Here is an 18,279-nt window from a genome sequence, read left to right as displayed (position 1 = left end):
ATGGAATCGATCAGCGGCCGTCTTCTTTTCGTCCAGTGAGGGACTTATATCAAATAATAATCAATTTCCCTTTCAATTTGTTTGTAAACATACCATAAATACCTCGATTAAGTTTTTTTGTTCTTCTGAAACTGGTTGAACGAGTTGGGGAGTAACTGCCGTCTGCTGTGCTCCTTGGCCAATGGCACTAGATCCTCCCTGCAGTGCGTAACAGCGCAATTTAGGATTTAACCAAGTCTTTGCTGCGGGGCTTAAAGCAGTCTTCAAGAGAGACGCTTGACGCTTGCACACACAATGTTAGTGTAGACTCTGTGGACCCCTATAGAGTTAGACTGCCTTTTTACGTTGTCTTATCCAAACTATGACTGGAGTATTCGACAGAAGGATTCCGAGTATTAAACCTGCAGATTTTCAAAACCCTTTTCAGCTCTCCACCATGCATCATCCATCTCAGGAATCTCCAACCCTACCGGAGTCCACAGCCACGGATTCTGGCTATTACAGCCCTGCTGGAGGAGTTCATCATGGCTATTGTTCACCGAACTCGGGCACGTATGGGAAACCTCTTAATGCCTATCAGTACCAATACCACGGAGTCAATGGATCTTCTGGAAATTACCCTGCAAAATCCTACCCTGATTACGGCTCATACTCCACAGCATATCACCAATACGCCGGAACATATAATAGGGTGCAGTCACAGCCGAGCCCGCAAGGTCAGTTCATATATAATAAATTCTTTTATTATTAGTAATAGCTGTATTAGTATTATTATTAATAGTAGTAGTAGTAGTATACATAATACACATTATCATGGTTGAGAATAATTGCTGAACATAGTAGGCTATATAACCAGGGTTGTTAGTTATTTCTTTTTTAAGATTTGAATTTTGTCATTTGTAATTCGGACAAAACTTTAGGTTGCTGTAGCATTACACCTAATTCGGAATTGGTTCTTTAACATTTTACTATGTTTTATATATACAAAATTCAGCATGCAATAAAAAGATAGATCACGTAGAAAATAAAAGCATGCTAAATGCGTTAAGATTTAAGAAATTATTCTCTGAGAATCAAATGTCTAATTTATTTTATGCGAGAAGCAATTTGAAAGCACTGCGACACTTGACAAATCACGGCAAGAATTACCTACAATCAGTGGAGTGTTTTTCTTTCCCCATGTATTTAATTTAATTTTGTTCACCCGTTAGAAAAAGAAACAGCCGAGCCCGAAGTGAGAATGGTCAACGGTAAACCCAAGAAAGTCCGGAAGCCCCGCACCATCTACTCCAGTTTTCAGCTCGCTGCTCTTCAGAGACGGTTTCAGAATACGCAGTACCTCGCACTTCCAGAAAGAGCCGAGCTGGCGGCATCGCTGGGACTCACACAGACACAGGTTCGACAATATTTTATTTCATGCTCTGTTGTAATGTCTTTTTTTGTAATGCTCAGAAAATAACAGAGCTGTATGTTTTAAATTAAAATATTAACTTGAGCTTGCGGCAACGTTGGGCGTCACACATGCGCTTGTTTGACATTCAGTGTAGGCTGTTAAAATAATAAACTATGTTAACGACATAATAAAAATATATTTTTATTAAGGACTACAAATCTGGCAGAAATACTCATTGTGCTTTATTACAGAATTTCCCCTCAGAATCTCATAAAACTTTTTGTTTCTTCACAGGTGAAAATTTGGTTCCAGAACAAGAGATCAAAACTAAAGAAGATTATGAAAAACGGCGAACTGCCTCCAGAACACAGTCCGAGCTCCAGCGACCCGATGGCGTGTAATTCACCGCAGTCTCCCGCGGTCTGGGACTCACAGGGTCCTCAGAGACCTCACCATCAGCCGCAAAATATTAACACACCGGCATCCACGTTTCTGGAAAGCGCCAGCTCGTCCTGGTATTCCTCCACCGGGGCAATGAATTCTCACCTTCAGGCACCCGGCACGTTACAGCACTCGTTGGCACTCGGATCAGGAACGTTGTACTGAAACTTGTTTATTCCTTTGTTGTATATTGGACTGGTGTTAACATTTTTTTTTTTTTTTTTTTTTTTTTTTTGAGGAATATGCAATGTATCGATATGGCAGTCCTAGAAGAACGTGTATAATGTGTAAATTGTGTGCATGTAATTTATTGCATTTGGAAGAATTATTAAATGTTTTAATGGACAATGGACCCAAATGGTGCCTTGAATTTTGACCTCAACGCGTACATCCGACGATGTGCCAAAACATTACGGACAACCCCAAATAAATGTGTTTTTCTTTAATTATCAAACATTTTGTCTTCTTTAAGTTAATTTGTAACTCAAAACGGATCAATGCACCGAGCACTTTGTTTGGCTGCAGAGCCTTTGTCATATGCTGTTTGCTCGACTTTTCTGTGATTGGTAGATGGACTTTAAATTTGCAGACCGAAAAGAAAAAGAAACGTTAAATGGAATTTGAAAAAAACATGATATTGTATTTACATTTTGGGATCGTGTGTTCTGGGCCGCACTATTTAGTGGCGAAGAAATAGCTAACATTTCTGTACAGTGTAATTAAAAACATAATAGGATTTGATCTTCAGTTAACAATTAAATGAAAATTTAATATTTTAACGGAGTGTATTTGGTTAATATTATTATGATCTAATTCCAAATAATTTTTAGATTATTTTTACATTAGCATGACTGAATTTTTCATCTTTATCTTGATTAAAACCACCCCTGACGAATGAAAAAATTGGTCTGGCAAACAGTGTGCTCTGCCTTGCTGTCTTTGTGTTCCTTACAATTAGCAGCTTTGAATTGTTGTGAGGAGGCGAAGGGACGGCGCGGAGATCTGAGGCAGTCCGCGTGCCTGTGGGGGCAAACCGGCTCCAGCGACCACAACCCAGCCCTAACAGATCCTCCTCCTGGAAAAATGCTGAACATCTCATTAAAACCAGTGCTAACATTTCAACAGCTGAATGCCACGATAAATCGTGAAAAAGGCCACCGGGACATGGCTTAATTTAGATTTTTTTTGTCGACTATGGAGTTGATATTATTTTATAACCAAAATAATAAAAAATAGGCCCAAAAAATAGACTACCGACATTATCTCCTCACAAGACATCGGTGATCGTTTCAGTATTCAAAATACACAAGCCTAAATTCACCAGTAAAATTATGACTGGAGACTGATTTTTCACTATAGAATATAGAATTGGTTTTTGCCAAGTTTTAAATACTAAAATTATGTTATAAGCTAAGTATAAAACAAAAAGTAATTCGCTACACATGCTATAGGCCTACATTTTTTTATGGTTTTATTTAAAGGCCTATATAAACACCCAGTCAACGTGACGAATACACCCAATTGAAAGCCATGACATGATTATGAGAATAACGTAGTATGTACTAATAGGCTTATGCATTTTGTTTATATCCCTCACCCCCTCCCCACACGCGCTCGCGCACGCACGCAGACGTCGCGTTCACGCTCAAAACACACAAGCCAGCAACTTTGCCTCTCTTTCTATTTCACGTACATAAACACGCTATATCCCATGCCATTATATCGAGAGCCTTGTTAAATTCCAACTGAACATTTTCCACTCAACGAATTCACTGCAAACCGTGTATAAATAATGACAGTTAGCTTTACTGGACACCCTCAACTGTAACACTCAACAATAATTATACTTCCACCAGGATTAGCTCCATTATCATAATCTGGACATTTACAATTATCTATAATTTGCAAAGATGCGCCTGGTTCTTGATTGCAGAAGGTTTTTTCCCTGGCTCACCATCACTAAACAGTGACAGTAATAACGGCTAATTTTGCAGGCAATATATAAGAGGTGTCGGGGTGTGCAAACACTTTCACACCTGGATTTGCTTACTCAACACAAGCGGTACACAGGAGCGTCCGCTTTCACAACGGTATCTTTATTGAAATATTGAAACCAGAGATTTTGATCTATGCCAAACAATAAATTTATCGGAGGTAAGTGTTGCTCTATTACCATGTTGTTTTGTTGTTGGCTGATGTGAGTGTCGCGGATGGGTGGGCATTGTTATGATCTTGCTGGGAAAGCCAGGCTATTTTACAGGAAAACGTGACACACGAACGCTAGGATGTAGTAAACTGGTCTTGATTTATATTGCTTGATTTATGTCTCTCTCTTTTTTTTTACACGCGCACACTCATACTCGTGTTTATCTAATAATGCTAATTCTTTGTTTGCTTCGTGCCTTTCGGTATCCACGTCTGTCCGTGTCTGTCAGGGGCCCACTATATGCAGGGGCCTTAACTCTCACAAACACGTTTTGTTTTTGTTATTATGCGTAATCAGTTGTGATTCATCCAAATAAGATTTAGCTGTAGTATTTTAGGTTGCAAAAAATCTCAGGGTTTATTTTGAAGACATACTGTGTGCAGAGTGCTGAAAGCAATGACAAGCGTGTTTTTGACAGTTCCTATTTCAACATATATGTTATGTTCCTATAGGCAGAGCAAACATTTAAATGAACCATCCCAATCGGTTGATGAGGGAACCTTTTTAGAAAATCAAGCCCCATTCTCTGCGGCTGGGGCATCCACGATTTGACAGCTGCAGGGGCTTCTCGTCTGCCTATTCAACATTGTAATTTTAGATAATATCCCAAGCGTTCACTCTCCTCGGCAATTTGTTCATGAATAACCGAATAATTTCATCTTTTGTTTCGTCTTTGCCACTTCAAATCCAAATAAAGATGCCTTTTAGTATTAAAAGTGGTAGAAAATTACAGGTAATTATCTTTGACGGTAAAAACGCTGTAATCAGCGGGCTACATCAAAAATTACCCTAATTATGTCTGCATTTATGAGAATGGAAAAAAACCCTCTCTTGGATAAAACCCATAAATTGTCCCAAATATCTCCTTCATATTGAACGAGACTGCAGCTGGATGCTTTGTTCAGGATCGATCCTGTGGCGAAAAGCATTCAGCTTCTCGCAGATCAAGGCAGAGAGAAAGGGGAAAAACATTTTGTCAATACCTTAATAATTGAGCTAGAGAATGACAAGATGGACAAGATGCAGCTCTATTCTGTAGGAAAAACACTTTCAGAAACCACCAACTCGGGTAAGCTATTTTGCTATTGCTTCAGATATCTTTCCAGCATTAGTAAAATGTCATAATGTGGAGGTCATTATTTACATATTACCGTGCGAGTTGTTTACAGGTCTTAATTTTGTATATTTTATAAAGAAATTATGTATTCAGTGACGATTATTCCAATAATCAAAAGCTAATAATCAAAAAAGGCACGACACGTTACTTGAAGTCATGTTTACTCCATTTATGACAAAACATAAAAAGTTTTTAACAACTAAAATCGGACAATATATTTACAATCAAATTGCTTGCTTTTGCATGATCAGAAACATCTACGCAAGAGGTCTGAGTTCGTTTTCAAATGCGACTCAAGCGCGTGTGAAACGACAACGTTTAGCTTCCTGTTCCAATGTCATGTTGGCGATGAATGTGTTTGATTAGAGTCAAACGTGAGAACAGATTTTTAATCAATCCGTTTATGATGCTACTGACAGTTAGGTCCATCGTTGACCTTCGCCACACCACACGTCTTCGTCCTTCAAAAGAAATCGTCCCCTTAATAGGCTAGAAAAAGTCTCTATTAAGGATGTTAAACCGATGACAATGTGCGTCCTAGCGCATGTGAACTGGGCGAAGACAGGATGTCAACGTCAAGGCCTCTGGCCTAAAAAAAGGCTAGTTGCCTATCTCTGCATGGCGTCCTGATGAGGCGACGAGTACCAGTGTGAGTAACCGGGCATGTAGCTGTTAGCAGACATGTTTACTCCTTTAGAGGAGGCTGAGACGTCCCAGATAGGAGGAATGGCTGGAGAACGCGGAGATAGGGCAATGGAGCCGGGCAAAGGGTCACTCTCGTGAGGGTTACCGCCTTGTTTCAACAACTTCTTGAACTTGGACCTTTTGTTTTGAAACCATATCTTTACCTGAAAGACAAATAAAAAATTTAGCTTGGTAAATTGTTAAGTGAAGGTGGTGTCTAATTTAATGTAACCTAAGATTTTTTTTTTTTTTTGCATGCATGCATGCATCCATTATCTACTTCCAAAACAGATGCAAGTCTACAGTTAAAATAACAACAATTTATAAATGAAAAGCATAATTCAAAACCGATGCAAATGAGTCCACATCTCACCTGTGTCTGTGTGAGCCCAAGAGAGGCAGCCAGTTCCGCGCGTTCTGGTAACGCCAGGTATTGAGTTTGCTGGAAACGGTGATTTAGTGCCTGGAGCTGCAAACTGGAATAAATCGTCCTCGGTTTTCTGATCTTTTTGCCTTTTCCGTTGAAACGTATTTCTCCATTTTCAATCACTGTTGTTTTCTGCTGTTCTGAAAAGGGTGAATATTGTGGAATGATTCCCGCACATGAATATGTATAAGTCTGTATAGAATTTTAAATGCGATGATTTTTTTTCGACAAACACAAATAGTCTGTAATATTCTTTCAAGCACTCTATAGCATAATTACATTGTCTGTCATATTTAGGAAATTGCATGTAGTGACATGTCGAGACGGAGACAATTAGATGCTAATTATAATTTGCAATGGTGGGTAGAATCACTGGCGGAACGCAATAAATCATTTTGAGGAGAACACCGTTATCGCTGACATTCGACGGGCAAAACTAGGCGAGAACAAAAGAGAACGGGTAAGGTGCTTTAAAAAAAGAACTTACAGCGCATGTCCTCGTTACATTTTATCGAAGTACGGCTTGGTTAGCAATGAAAACAGAGCTGTGTGTTTACGCATGTAAATACGCTTACCTGTGGCGTCTAACCTGGTCTGTGCTCCGCTGGCGTTACTATGGTAGGACGGCAGGTATGGACTGTGGTGGGGATGGCTTACATAGGAGTACGGTAGCGACCTGTTATAGGAGTTCGAGCCGGAGTACGGAGAGCTGTCGTGCTGGTGATGATGATGAGACCCGGAATGGAGACAGTGGAGCGGATAATGGCTGGCGGCCATCGACGGGGAGCTCTGTTGTGAGTGCGATTGCTGTCCAAACTCCATGAAAGCAGATTTTGACGAGTCTTGAGCCTCCAGACCGTCAGCCATCGTAGTCATGGTCATCATCAAATTTTCTGCTTTGAGAGCACTTACCCCCTATCTCTGAAGTCCAAATGAGTCCTTTCGTTGTGTTCGTTTCTTTCTCTCCTTGGTTAGGAGATATTGCGTTATTACCTCCACAATTTATCCTTTTTTTTGTCCTGTAATTCTCACGCGGTATGGTGGAAGGTGGGCTTGAGTAAAGGCAGAGATTTTAAGGTGGATTCTGTTAAATTTGAGTCCTTGCTTCCAGACTTGATGCAGCCACTACAAGTAAAATGGTTTGTCTCCAAAGGGCAGCGCCTTCCGATTGGTCATTCAACCTAACGTCATCAGTTCTCTGCTTTAGCTGAGACTTCACAGTGAGTTAACCTACCTTAACAGCTCCCAGCGTAGCCATAACCATGTGGAGAATAATAATGCTGGGATATCCCTCTGATATTCACAAAATTCCCACTCAGATACGCCACTCCGGAGACAATGTCGCACGCTGCCATCGAAGTAATTAATCGCGTGGTTCGTAACCGCGGCAGCGGTGCCAAATAACGCTTAGCCTACAAACCGCGCAAACACTGCACGAGTCGAACCGATATAGGTAGAGCAGCATATAGCAACTTCATTGCCTTGTGTACAACTACTACGAAGGCATTTTTATAGAGACGTTAATCTCTAAATGCATTTACAAAATAGTAAAATAATAACACAACACAAATACAACCACACAGAACGACGTGTAAACAAACGAGGTGTGATTTACAGTATAGAAAAAAATCTATATGCGATGTCAAAATGGAAAAAGCAGTTTTAAGAGTCTTCAGAGAGGATTCACGTGCAGTACTAAACACGCCAGATATGGTCTGGTTTAATTAAGCCCCAGTCACTGAAAGGCCCGGGTTAGTGACAGCCTTTCCTTGTAGTAATCACGAGCCAGTCACAGTTGAAAATATATGCAAATTACGAGTGCAGTTTGTGGTTTGGCAAATCGCGATCACATTATAAACCACGATGTAAATATACCCTACAACTGCAAGGCTTTCTTCTTTCTCATTTCACTCAATTTTTATTTTATAGACAACGAGTTTCCTCATGATATGGCATAAATTTGCTTTAAATGGTAATGAAAAAGCAATTATGGTCGCAATCAGTTATATCCAAATCCTCTTTGATTATCCGTTACACTGTATTCAGACTGGCGCTATAAAATTAAGAACAATTCGTCTGTAATGATTATGGACCTTGTTTATTTTGGGAGGTGGATTAAAAGTGGATATAGCATAAATTATCCGCTAATTATACACCAGTGTCGCCTCAATTATCCTCTTATCAAAAATGGTAGCCCTAAATGCAGCATTTAGTTTCAATTTTCTCCCTTTCTGTAACAAGAACTGCGTACCTTGCTATTATTACCAGGGATGTTATTTACTTTGCCGGATTTAAGAGTGCACAAGCGGCGTAGATAACCATTTTCCATGGTGGACTGAACTTGGGAAAGACAGAAAGGCAGCTGGTCGCTCTGAAAGAAGCTGGATTTCTTCTTGTAGTCAAGATATCAAACATTTTGAGTTTCAAAGAATTGTGCCAGGTAAGAGGAAATGTGGAGCATTAGATCATTCATTTGAACAATTCAATATTTCCTGAGTGTGTGAATGTTTTAGTGTCTTCTGAATATTGTAAAAAAATGGCAATAATCTGCTTCAATACAACTGTCAAATGAGTTAACAGTGGTGATCAGGAATTTGATTGATTATTGCTGCTGCATGACCAGTGTGAAAAGGTTTGTCAAGCAAGTGAGAGCGGAACCAGAGACATATAGCCTTGGCATGCTACAAACAAATCTTCCAATTATGCTTTCTTGCTGGCATTTTAAGCGCTTAATTGATTAAGACTTCATGGTTTGCTACCTTTAAAATGGCTTCTTTTACCTGCGTTGACAGTTTACCTTTGACAACTAAATCTAGAGTAACTATATTGTCCAGGGACTGAACTATTAAATTTCATAACAAACTGACGAAATTCTGCAACAGGCAAGTAAATGTGTTTCAGCGTATATTGTACACAGGCTGCGTGTGTCAATTAAAACGTAATATATTTACGTGCTGCTAAACTATAGTAAACGGTGTTGTGTTGTAGAGAAAATGTATTCCAGTATCTAAGGAGGAAAAAATAAAAATATGAGTGAAAATATGAGTGCCTTTGAGAACACCTTAACCATTTTGTTGTTAAAATTTACAAATATTTTGTTGGACACAAAAAGTGCACAATAATATTTTTAAGCATAATTTAAAATGTTTAATGTCCGTATTATAAAGGCGAAACCAAAATATTTACATTTTTTAAATTAGTTAATTTTTAACTGTAAATTTCTTTGAATAAAATGTTTATGACTGAAAATATAATAATAGCACAGCATGCATGTAAACCCATTAGCATCATATTACAAATCTGTCAGAAAGAAAGAGAAAGCGAGGGGATCTGTGTGGACATGCCGGCGCTCGAGTGCATCCATGCAGCCTTATCTGAGCCTCAACACAAAACTATTTTGAAATGCAATCGTCTTCATTCCGAAAGCGCACAGGATCTTGTTGTCATTCGTCCGAACAGACACATTGATCGGCTCGCATGGAAAGACACCGTCTTGATTGTACAGACTTGCCGGTCCAGCAGAGGCGGTTGAACGTGTCTGCTCTCTCCCGAACTCAAGCCCACCGGCTGTACACAGACTCGCAGGCGTCGACGGATTTCCATGGCTGCTGAGCAGAGGAAGTGGCGAGGCAAAGCGAAGGCAGATGGATAGCACACGCAGCTGTCGGTATTCTGCGCGAAATCACTACAATAGAAATCAAGAGAGGAGAACAAATACCACCAGACCCCTCCCTGTCATTTAGGTCTCATATTAAATCACGTATTTTATTTCAGGACTGTTTTTCTAAATATATTTTACTGAGTCGGAAAGATGCTTTATTTGACCAAGAGCAGAAGATGGAAATATGTAATCTGCCACCTGTTAAAGACAGGCATAAATCGGATTGATAAAGGACAAACATTTAAATTATTTAGAAATTAAAAAAAAAGATTACTACTGTCGAAATGTTACATCAAATAAAGCAAGACTAGCCTATAAAATATTAGGCCTACTCGAGCTGTTAATTCTCGCGTCATATCCTTATTCTTGCTAAAAGCTCCTCCTGATTGACTGGTGGGTTGATTAATGTAACTTTACACTAACAGTGGTCACGGTTTGGTGACCATGGTCTAAAGATCATAGCATAACGGTCCATTTTTTGATAGCCATCTATTAACAGGAACGAGGCCTAATGTCACAGCTTTGCGTTTCTGTGCATTTGACGTGGCTGCATCGGATATGTCATCCTAATGTAGCCTACAACAAAGACTTTGTTTATGTCTAGGAAATAAGAACATAGGGCTGTGTAGTACACAGAGCTGAAAGGATACTTCAATGTTCAATGCAAAATTACATCCAACACAGAAGCGCACGTTGCCTCCTTTTATGAGCATTAATTTTCAGTTCATCCAAATGAAGGTGGCTCTGCTGAAATATCTTTTATCTTTTGAGAATGTTGCACAATTGAGAACAGTGGGATTTTTCGGGGTTCTTTTTCGACTTAATAGAAGACATTATTAGCTCTGACAGCACACGGCTCAGGTCTGGGGGAGAGGATTTTCTAGAGAGATGACAGACAGGAAGGCCAGCAATCACAGGCTTTTTTATCCGAATGTACTGTTCGATGCCGTTTATCCCTGATGATAGAAAATTGCTCTGTTGCCAGGACGCGGCAGCTGAAATAGAGGGCAAGAGCAACATTTCCATTTTCCAGTTTGAAAGCCATTGAAATGAATTAGTAAAATGAAAAAAATCCCGCAGTAAACAAAGAGGGGCAAACAAAGATACACTTTTTTCTTTGCGCCGAGCCCCCTTTCATTTTGTAAATTTTCGTTAGCTGCTTTTCTGAGGCTTTGAATTCAACACTTGCAAATGTAATGGGCTCCTGATGTGCACCGGAGATAATTACGCATTTTCAATACGCTCTAAATGTAAAGCGAAGTGTCATTTGTTCCTGTTTGCATATCAGTGCACATATTACTGTTTACAATAGCACTATTTTAAGTGTTAATAAACATAGTAGGTCAACTGAAATATTTGCATTCATTATACTCGCACAATAATAAAATAATCGCAGGAATACATATGAAATTAATTGTTTTCTTTATCATTTTGACAAGTGGCTTGTCACTCGCCTCGCATTGATAATATTTCTTAACTTGTAATCCATAAAGTCCCAGGGAGGAGTTTGTCAGAATATTACTTGTTATGACAGTTTGAAAACACACCCAACGAATAGTGGGTTTACGTGTCATGACAGACACATGCTTTATTGTTATTTGGGCGCGCAGTGGCCGACCACAACACGCGCGTTTGGTAAACAAGTCCGCGGAAAACAGACCTTGTTCGAGATGCACGAATAACCAACACTCCTTGTCCAGACATTTCACAGGTGAAAAAAGCCAAGTTTACAAGACTAGCAACAAGACAACCATATAATCATAATTTTGATAAGCAACAGCACCAGTTGTCATTGCTCGCCAAAACGGGAAAACTCGTAAATATTAACAGCAGGAGATCAGCATGACAGTTATTTTCATGTGTGACAGTAGTAGCCTGTAAATGTTAAACGGAAAAATGCACCATAAACAACGAAATATTATTTCCTCTAACAGCTGGAATATATATATAGGCCTATTATTTAAAGAATAATATCAAATTCTTATTTGGTATTGTTGCTGATATCGAAATTAAATTAATACTATTGCTTTACAAAATAATCCCAAAATGTATGCGTCACAACGATTATAACTGGAAACATTTAAAACAACGTTAAGTACAGTGGAAAAATAATTTTTCACAACATCATACATTCATTTTTTTATTCACAATCACAGCTTCTTTGAATCCACTGATTTCTCTTTGATCTTTAAACGCGGGTGAAATCAATGGTTATATTAATATTTACGTGATACGGAGATCATGTGGCCTTTGGAAGGATAGTGTTTTGCATATGAATCTTTGGCAGGTGGTTTACCTCGACGGTTCTGCTCCATGTCGTGTAAGTAAAACATTTTCTCTACTTATACAGTATATATTTACCTTGAATTCCTGCCTGCATTGTGCGAACGCAGCTTTTGGAGCGCCTATGTGCTGCGGTGCATTTGCCTGAGCTATTTATCCACCCATAGCCATTATTTATAATCATTGCTATTAGCTGGCTCTGATAGATTTTGATCTTTGATTGAAGCTGGTCCAACTAATCTGATTGGAGGGACCATGGTTACGGTTTCTTTGTGCGTTAATCATGTATCCATACAACAAAACATAGCAATCGTATTTGTGCTGATATTTCGTTTTTTTTTGAACAGCTGAGAATTAGTGTGTCAAACGACAACACCGAAAAGAATATTACTTTAAAGTATTTATTAAAATAATGCTGTATTTTGTGCTGGGTTGATGTTGCGTGTGATTTAAGGAGAAGTTTCCCTAATCTGAATTTCCTCAGGTCAGGTGAGGAACTGGCACAAACAATGAAGCATGGACAATAATTGTTTGCCTGAAACTCAAGAACAGTGAGTTTGATGAGGCGTAAAAAAAGCAGAGAAAAAAAGTCACACCTGGAGAACCGCCTTGTGCCTACCACATTCATTCTCCTGCCACGGTTCACATGAAAACCAGTCTGCAGGAGCTGCGTGTGTTTCTCAAGCTCCTGTTCATGGCTTAATAATCACTAAATACAAAGACTAGCTGAAACTACAAACTTCCACCACCTAGTTGATGAAGAACATTTGAAATTCACTCACAAAAGGTTCTGCGGGAGCTATAAAGACTGCACAGTTACACCAATGAAGCTGTGAAGCCAAAGAATGGCTTGCCGCCAAAAATGAATGCTTGAAAACACAAGCTGGTTAATTTAGTTATTAGTATTTAAAGGTGGTAGATTACTTAAAAATGCTGAAAATTAAATTCCAAGTATGAAATTGCAAGCAAGTCCATTATACCTTAAATCATAAGGGAGGACTAATGTATATTTTATCAGACACTCCATTAGGCATATGCAAGATAAAAATGAGTGTATGGTACAAAAACATTAGGATTTTTGGCTGTGGTTTTGCATAGTAATGATGGTTTAATGGCTGTAAGGTTAATGGAAGACAAAATATCTTCCATTTATTTCTGATTAAATGCTGCAAATGCACTAAAGGTGATACATTTTGTGTAGATTGAAATGAAAAAAAAAACTAATTTCTAAGCATTAACCAAAATATTAAACTATAGACCTTTTTTGCTGTAACATTAAATACACAAGTGTAAAAATACAGGAAAAAAGCAAACAAAACAAATAATACTGTGTACATTTAACCTGTAAATGCATTCAAGATCATCTAAGCAAATATTGTTAAAGCTCATGTAAGTGCATTAATGCTGTGCACAAAAAAAACCCTTAGCGTTTATTTTCATAAACTTTAACAGCCATTTCAATTGAAGGGTTTTAGGCTTTTCTCATTTTCCCAAAACACACGCCGGCAATCACAGTGATAACTGCTCTTGGAAATGCATTAAACCAAGGAGCTCATTCAATCAATGTAAGGAGAGGGTGTTCAAAAGAATGCTGAATATACAGTCAAATAATTCTACGGGATGATCATACAAAACATCCGAGAGGCGACAGTAAAGAAGCTTTCCGCATGTTGCACGAGAGCTGGCATGGAAATAATAGAGATGCAGGTATGCGTTTATGAGGGGTAGATTTGTGTGCGACTGAGGTGGAGGGGGACTAGGGGTGGGCCGAGCGCTGAAAATCATCTCCATACAGAGCAGCAAAGATGAAGGACAGTGGGAACGTTGTTTGAGTTTGGATCTGGATCAAAATGGATCTGATCACACCAGACTCGGGACATGTGGCGGTTTAAATGGCATGGCAGGGGTGGTGGGCTGTCAATCATAAGCTCCAGTGCTTGCTTTCCTTCTTTTCCGAAAGCCAGCAGACCAACGTAGAAAGAAGGCGAGCGTTTGTGGAGCCTCTTGAATATTCAAGCAAAACCAGCATCGTTTGATGTTTCACAGCTGTGGCCTTCAATAAACAGTTTCAGAGTAAAAATTTAGCTTTAAACTATGATTATACACATATAAGCCATTCTTTTGTAGTTGCTCTTTTCAGGTGGGTGTACAAATGCTCTTCCTAAATAACAATGGAAACCTGGATGAAGCCATGTTATTGTTTTGTTTGACACGGTGTGCTTTAGAATTCTGTTGACTGAATATGAAGGACCTCATCCACACATCTTGTCGTCTCTCTGTGTCCAGCACCTCCTCTCGTCTCTCTCAGTCACCCCTGTTCGGTTTCTACAGCTGCAGTGAGTGAGATATGACCAGAGAATTGGCCTCTGGGAGAGCAGCAAGCCATCCTGGTGCTATTAGGCTCGTGGCTAATAATAGGTGTTTCAGTCCGGGGGAAGATCAATCAGGGGGAATCATGGGGAATGTTCTGAGGAGCGCTTTTACACATCTGTCCAGATGGATGAAATTACACTTGTCTGTTTTTAGTTGCATTACTCCCAAATTGGCTGTCTACTTTTTTCTCTCTTTCTCTCACTCTCCCCTCATTCATGTGTCAGTGGTCTACTAAAAGGATTCGGCACTAAACTCCCTGTCATTTTGGTCTTTCCTCGCTCGCTCTGCCCTCTCTCCTCAGTCACCTTATTTACGTTCTTGCATTCAATATGTTGTATGTAAAAACGATGTAGAATCTACACAGAGTTAGTACTTATAATAATTTGTGGTAGAATTTGATCAGATTTATGTCATTAACAATAAAAGGTCAATGAAAGCTTAGAAATAATACTAATTACTACAGCTGCTAAAAATCATATATAGCAAAAATTATGGCACTCAGTCTGAAGGGTTTTTTTTTTTTTTAAACAAAAATAGAAATTACATCATATACAAAGTGGGTTCCTTAAGAACCAGACCAAATTAAAAATATGGGCTATGAAAATAAATAATAAAATTAAATTAAATAATAATATGGCTTTGCATTTACAGTGCATTTACTAAAACCTTTAAAAACACATACACTTTCTGTTGAGACTAATAAAATAAACATTAAGTGAAATTAAAAAAACCAAACAAAAAAAACATACATTTTAGATGGCTGCCAAAGCAACATTGCCCAAAACAAAAACAAACAAAAAATAAAATAAAATAAAATAAATAAATCATTAACTGTGACTTTTGCCTCAATAAACTTCTAATTTTCTGCTTATTAATAGTTAGTAATCTAGTTAAGTTTAGGTATTGGGTAAGATAAGTGATATAGAATATGGTCATGCAGAATAAATGCTTTATAAGTACTAATAAACAGGCAATATGTAAATAATAGGCATGCTAATAAGCAACTAGTTAATAGTAAGAACTGATCTTTATACTAAAGTGTTACCAAAATATTTTGAAAAAAATATTTCAAAATATTAAGGGATAGTTCACCCCAAAAAAATTTTTTTTTCATTAATTACTCACCCACATGTCGTTCCAAACCTGTAAGACCTTAGTTCATCTTCAGAACACAAATTAAGATATTTTTGATGAAATCCAAGTGCTTTCTGACCCTCCATAGACATCAACTTTATATGAAATGTATAAACGTAGCATATACAACTACATCTTTTGAACTACATCTCTAGGAAAAACTACAATAGTATCTCAATGAAACTAAAATAACACCTGGTAATGAGAAAAAAGGGCAAATATTTACCATTTTAGATCGCTAATAAAACCATTATACAAAACTTTAAGTTTATGCTCAAAATATAATCTACAACATAATTAAAAATGTATTAAAGGAAGAAATGTTCCCTGGCGTTCTCAGACTTTTGGACCCCCACTGTATTTGTCATCAGCTCTGCTATCTCTATAATTTAAAATACATAATTACCTGCATTTGCATTGTGCAGCTGCAGTCACAAATCCCCAAGTTTCCCATCCAAATCAATGTTATTTGCGTAGAACATTACAGTAAACCATTCCAAAAAGAAAAACCACCACTGCCAATGCTTATGTGAGCAAAGGCCCTCTAAAAGCAATGTTTTTGGACCTATATAAGGACACATGAGAATGTGTGAAACTAAGGCATTGAAATCCTGACCTGCAATAACCCTCGAATAGGCGAGTGCACTAGCTGAGGAGCTAACCACATGCTGGACGGGCCGCTAGTGATGCAGCACCGGCAGTTATCTAGCACAATGTGTCAGTCAGAGAGTGGGGCATAGAGACTGAGAGGGGTCATTTGCAGACTACGAAACAGCTGTATGCATCTGCGCTTCCCAAGCAAGACGGCTGACAGCTCGAAATATTTGATACTCGAAAGTGGCTGTCTGGCAAGTTGTATTGAATTAGCCGTTTTCAGATTACGCCCTCCCGAGTTCTTCCGCGGACCGATGTCACTTCTATCAAAACTCAGAGACTTGATTTGCTTGCGGCGTGAATTTGTATAAGTATCTCCGCCGTGGCCACAATGGGCTCGCGCGCACAATACGGGCACTCTGAGAAATTACCTCTCAAGAAAGACACAGCGGGATACTTTTTATCAGTGAAAATGAATACTGTACATCATTGTTGATTCTAAGCCTGCCGAGAACCTGATTTGAGATGTTCTCCTATTTTTGATTGCCCAACATTGAGAGATATTTCAAGCCGTCTGAGAAGAAAGACGCAAGCTCGATGACCAGAGGAAGAAAATCAAGGCTCCCCAATGTGTTTCCCCTGGCAACGGAGGAAAATTAGCATTGACATGTGAGCGAGGCCACGGAAAGGCCTCTGGGTATTTTACGGCTTGAAAAGTGACAATCAAAGTAGATGTAAAGACATACTCCCTGTTCTATTTATATTGAAATCAGCTTCTTTTATATTTGCCGAAGGAAGAGCGCCAAACTTATAATGTATGTATTTTGTTCATTTCACCATGCTGCACGGCGCGCCTGCCATGCCCGAGCTCTCGTGTTTGCCCCCCGCTGCGGTAAACAGAATGCGACTCTAGTCGCGGATGCATTTCAGGCCACTCACAACACGCTAGTGAGGCTGACATGGCCTCCCTCATTTTCCACCATGAAATTCAGCTCTCGTGATTGCCAACACACATAATGATAGCGTCTCCCAGAGTCACTGAGGTGTCCCACTGACGCGCCAATATTCTCTCTGTCATACTGCAGGAAATTCAGCAGCGGCTACCCTGGAGAACCTGCCTTCTACATGCATCCGAAGTTGTTTTGTTAATCGAAATAAAGGGCGGATTGCGTGATCCAAGGCACCGAGCGGCTCGCTGTTTCCTCTCATTACAAGACGGCCTTACCAGCGAGGAGGAATATGCATGAATACATTAAAAGGTAATGAGGAAGCTGTCAGGAGAGGGTCGTTCGGGGCAGCGCTTGGCGTTGCAGAGCTTTCAGAGCGTTACGTGATGGACTTGTCATCTCTGCAGGAGAAGCAAAAAGAGAGGCGTTACCAGCGGCAGCTGTTGCCAGGTCTTCTTTCGTGCCCCTCGCCTTGTATTTTTATAACATGAATGTGCTAATGTGTCGCTAAATTAAATATTTCACTTCTTAAACCACGAATTCTGTCATTTCTCAAGTATTAAAATGTACACTGACTTTGTAAATACACAAATTCAAATAATAAGAAGGACCCAAGGGTAAACCATCGTTCGCAATCATTTTTTGGAATATTCACATCTACGATTTGATCAAGGCATAATGGAATGTCATGGCAACAACACCTGGCAACAGTTTATCCTCGTGCCCCTCCCCCCAAACCGAAAGCGCTGGAACATTATTTCTGTGAGACAGAAAGCCCTATGAACAAATAATGGGTGAGCGCCAGTTTAAATAAAGTATGGTTTATGACTTGTGGTCAGGACCGTCTCTCTTTTTTAAAAAGTGTGCTGTGTAAAAACCGCTGCCAACATTTTTTTTCTCCATACGGTTATAATACAAAGTCGTTTTTTCCCTCCCCTACTCACAGTGAGAGATTCAGTCAATAAAGGACCGGCAGTAGACCAGTAGTCTGCAGCCACAGGAGAATGGAACAAACCACA

At 39.2% G+C, this 18,279-nt stretch overlaps 2 protein-coding genes across 2 annotated transcripts; one reads left to right on the top strand and one right to left on the bottom strand.

Annotated features, from left to right (window-relative positions):
- Positions 1-270: 270 nt before the first annotated feature.
- Positions 271-2,665, top strand: dlx5a (distal-less homeobox 5a). Its single transcript, XM_051136193.1, has 3 exons — positions 271-716; positions 1,212-1,396; positions 1,688-2,665. Exons 1-3 carry the CDS (start codon positions 362-364, stop codon positions 1,997-1,999), a joined length of 852 nt encoding a protein of 283 aa, XP_050992150.1. The 5' UTR covers positions 271-361; the 3' UTR covers positions 2,000-2,665.
- Positions 2,666-5,326: 2,661 nt separating this feature from the next.
- Positions 5,327-7,434, bottom strand: dlx6a (distal-less homeobox 6a). Its single transcript, XM_051136194.1, has 3 exons — positions 6,844-7,434; positions 6,215-6,408; positions 5,327-6,005 (listed from the first exon to the last, which is right to left on the bottom strand). Exons 1-3 carry the CDS (start codon positions 7,151-7,153, stop codon positions 5,766-5,768), a joined length of 744 nt encoding a protein of 247 aa, XP_050992151.1. The 5' UTR covers positions 7,154-7,434; the 3' UTR covers positions 5,327-5,765.
- Between the last annotated feature and the right edge of the window lie 10,845 nt (positions 7,435-18,279).

The sequence above is a fragment of the Labeo rohita genome, chromosome 19, assembly GCF_022985175.1.
Source record: "Labeo rohita strain BAU-BD-2019 chromosome 19, IGBB_LRoh.1.0, whole genome shotgun sequence".
In the NCBI taxonomy this organism is placed as follows: domain Eukaryota; kingdom Metazoa; phylum Chordata; class Actinopteri; order Cypriniformes; family Cyprinidae; genus Labeo; species Labeo rohita.
This window is presented reverse-complemented; position numbering and strand designations above follow the sequence as displayed.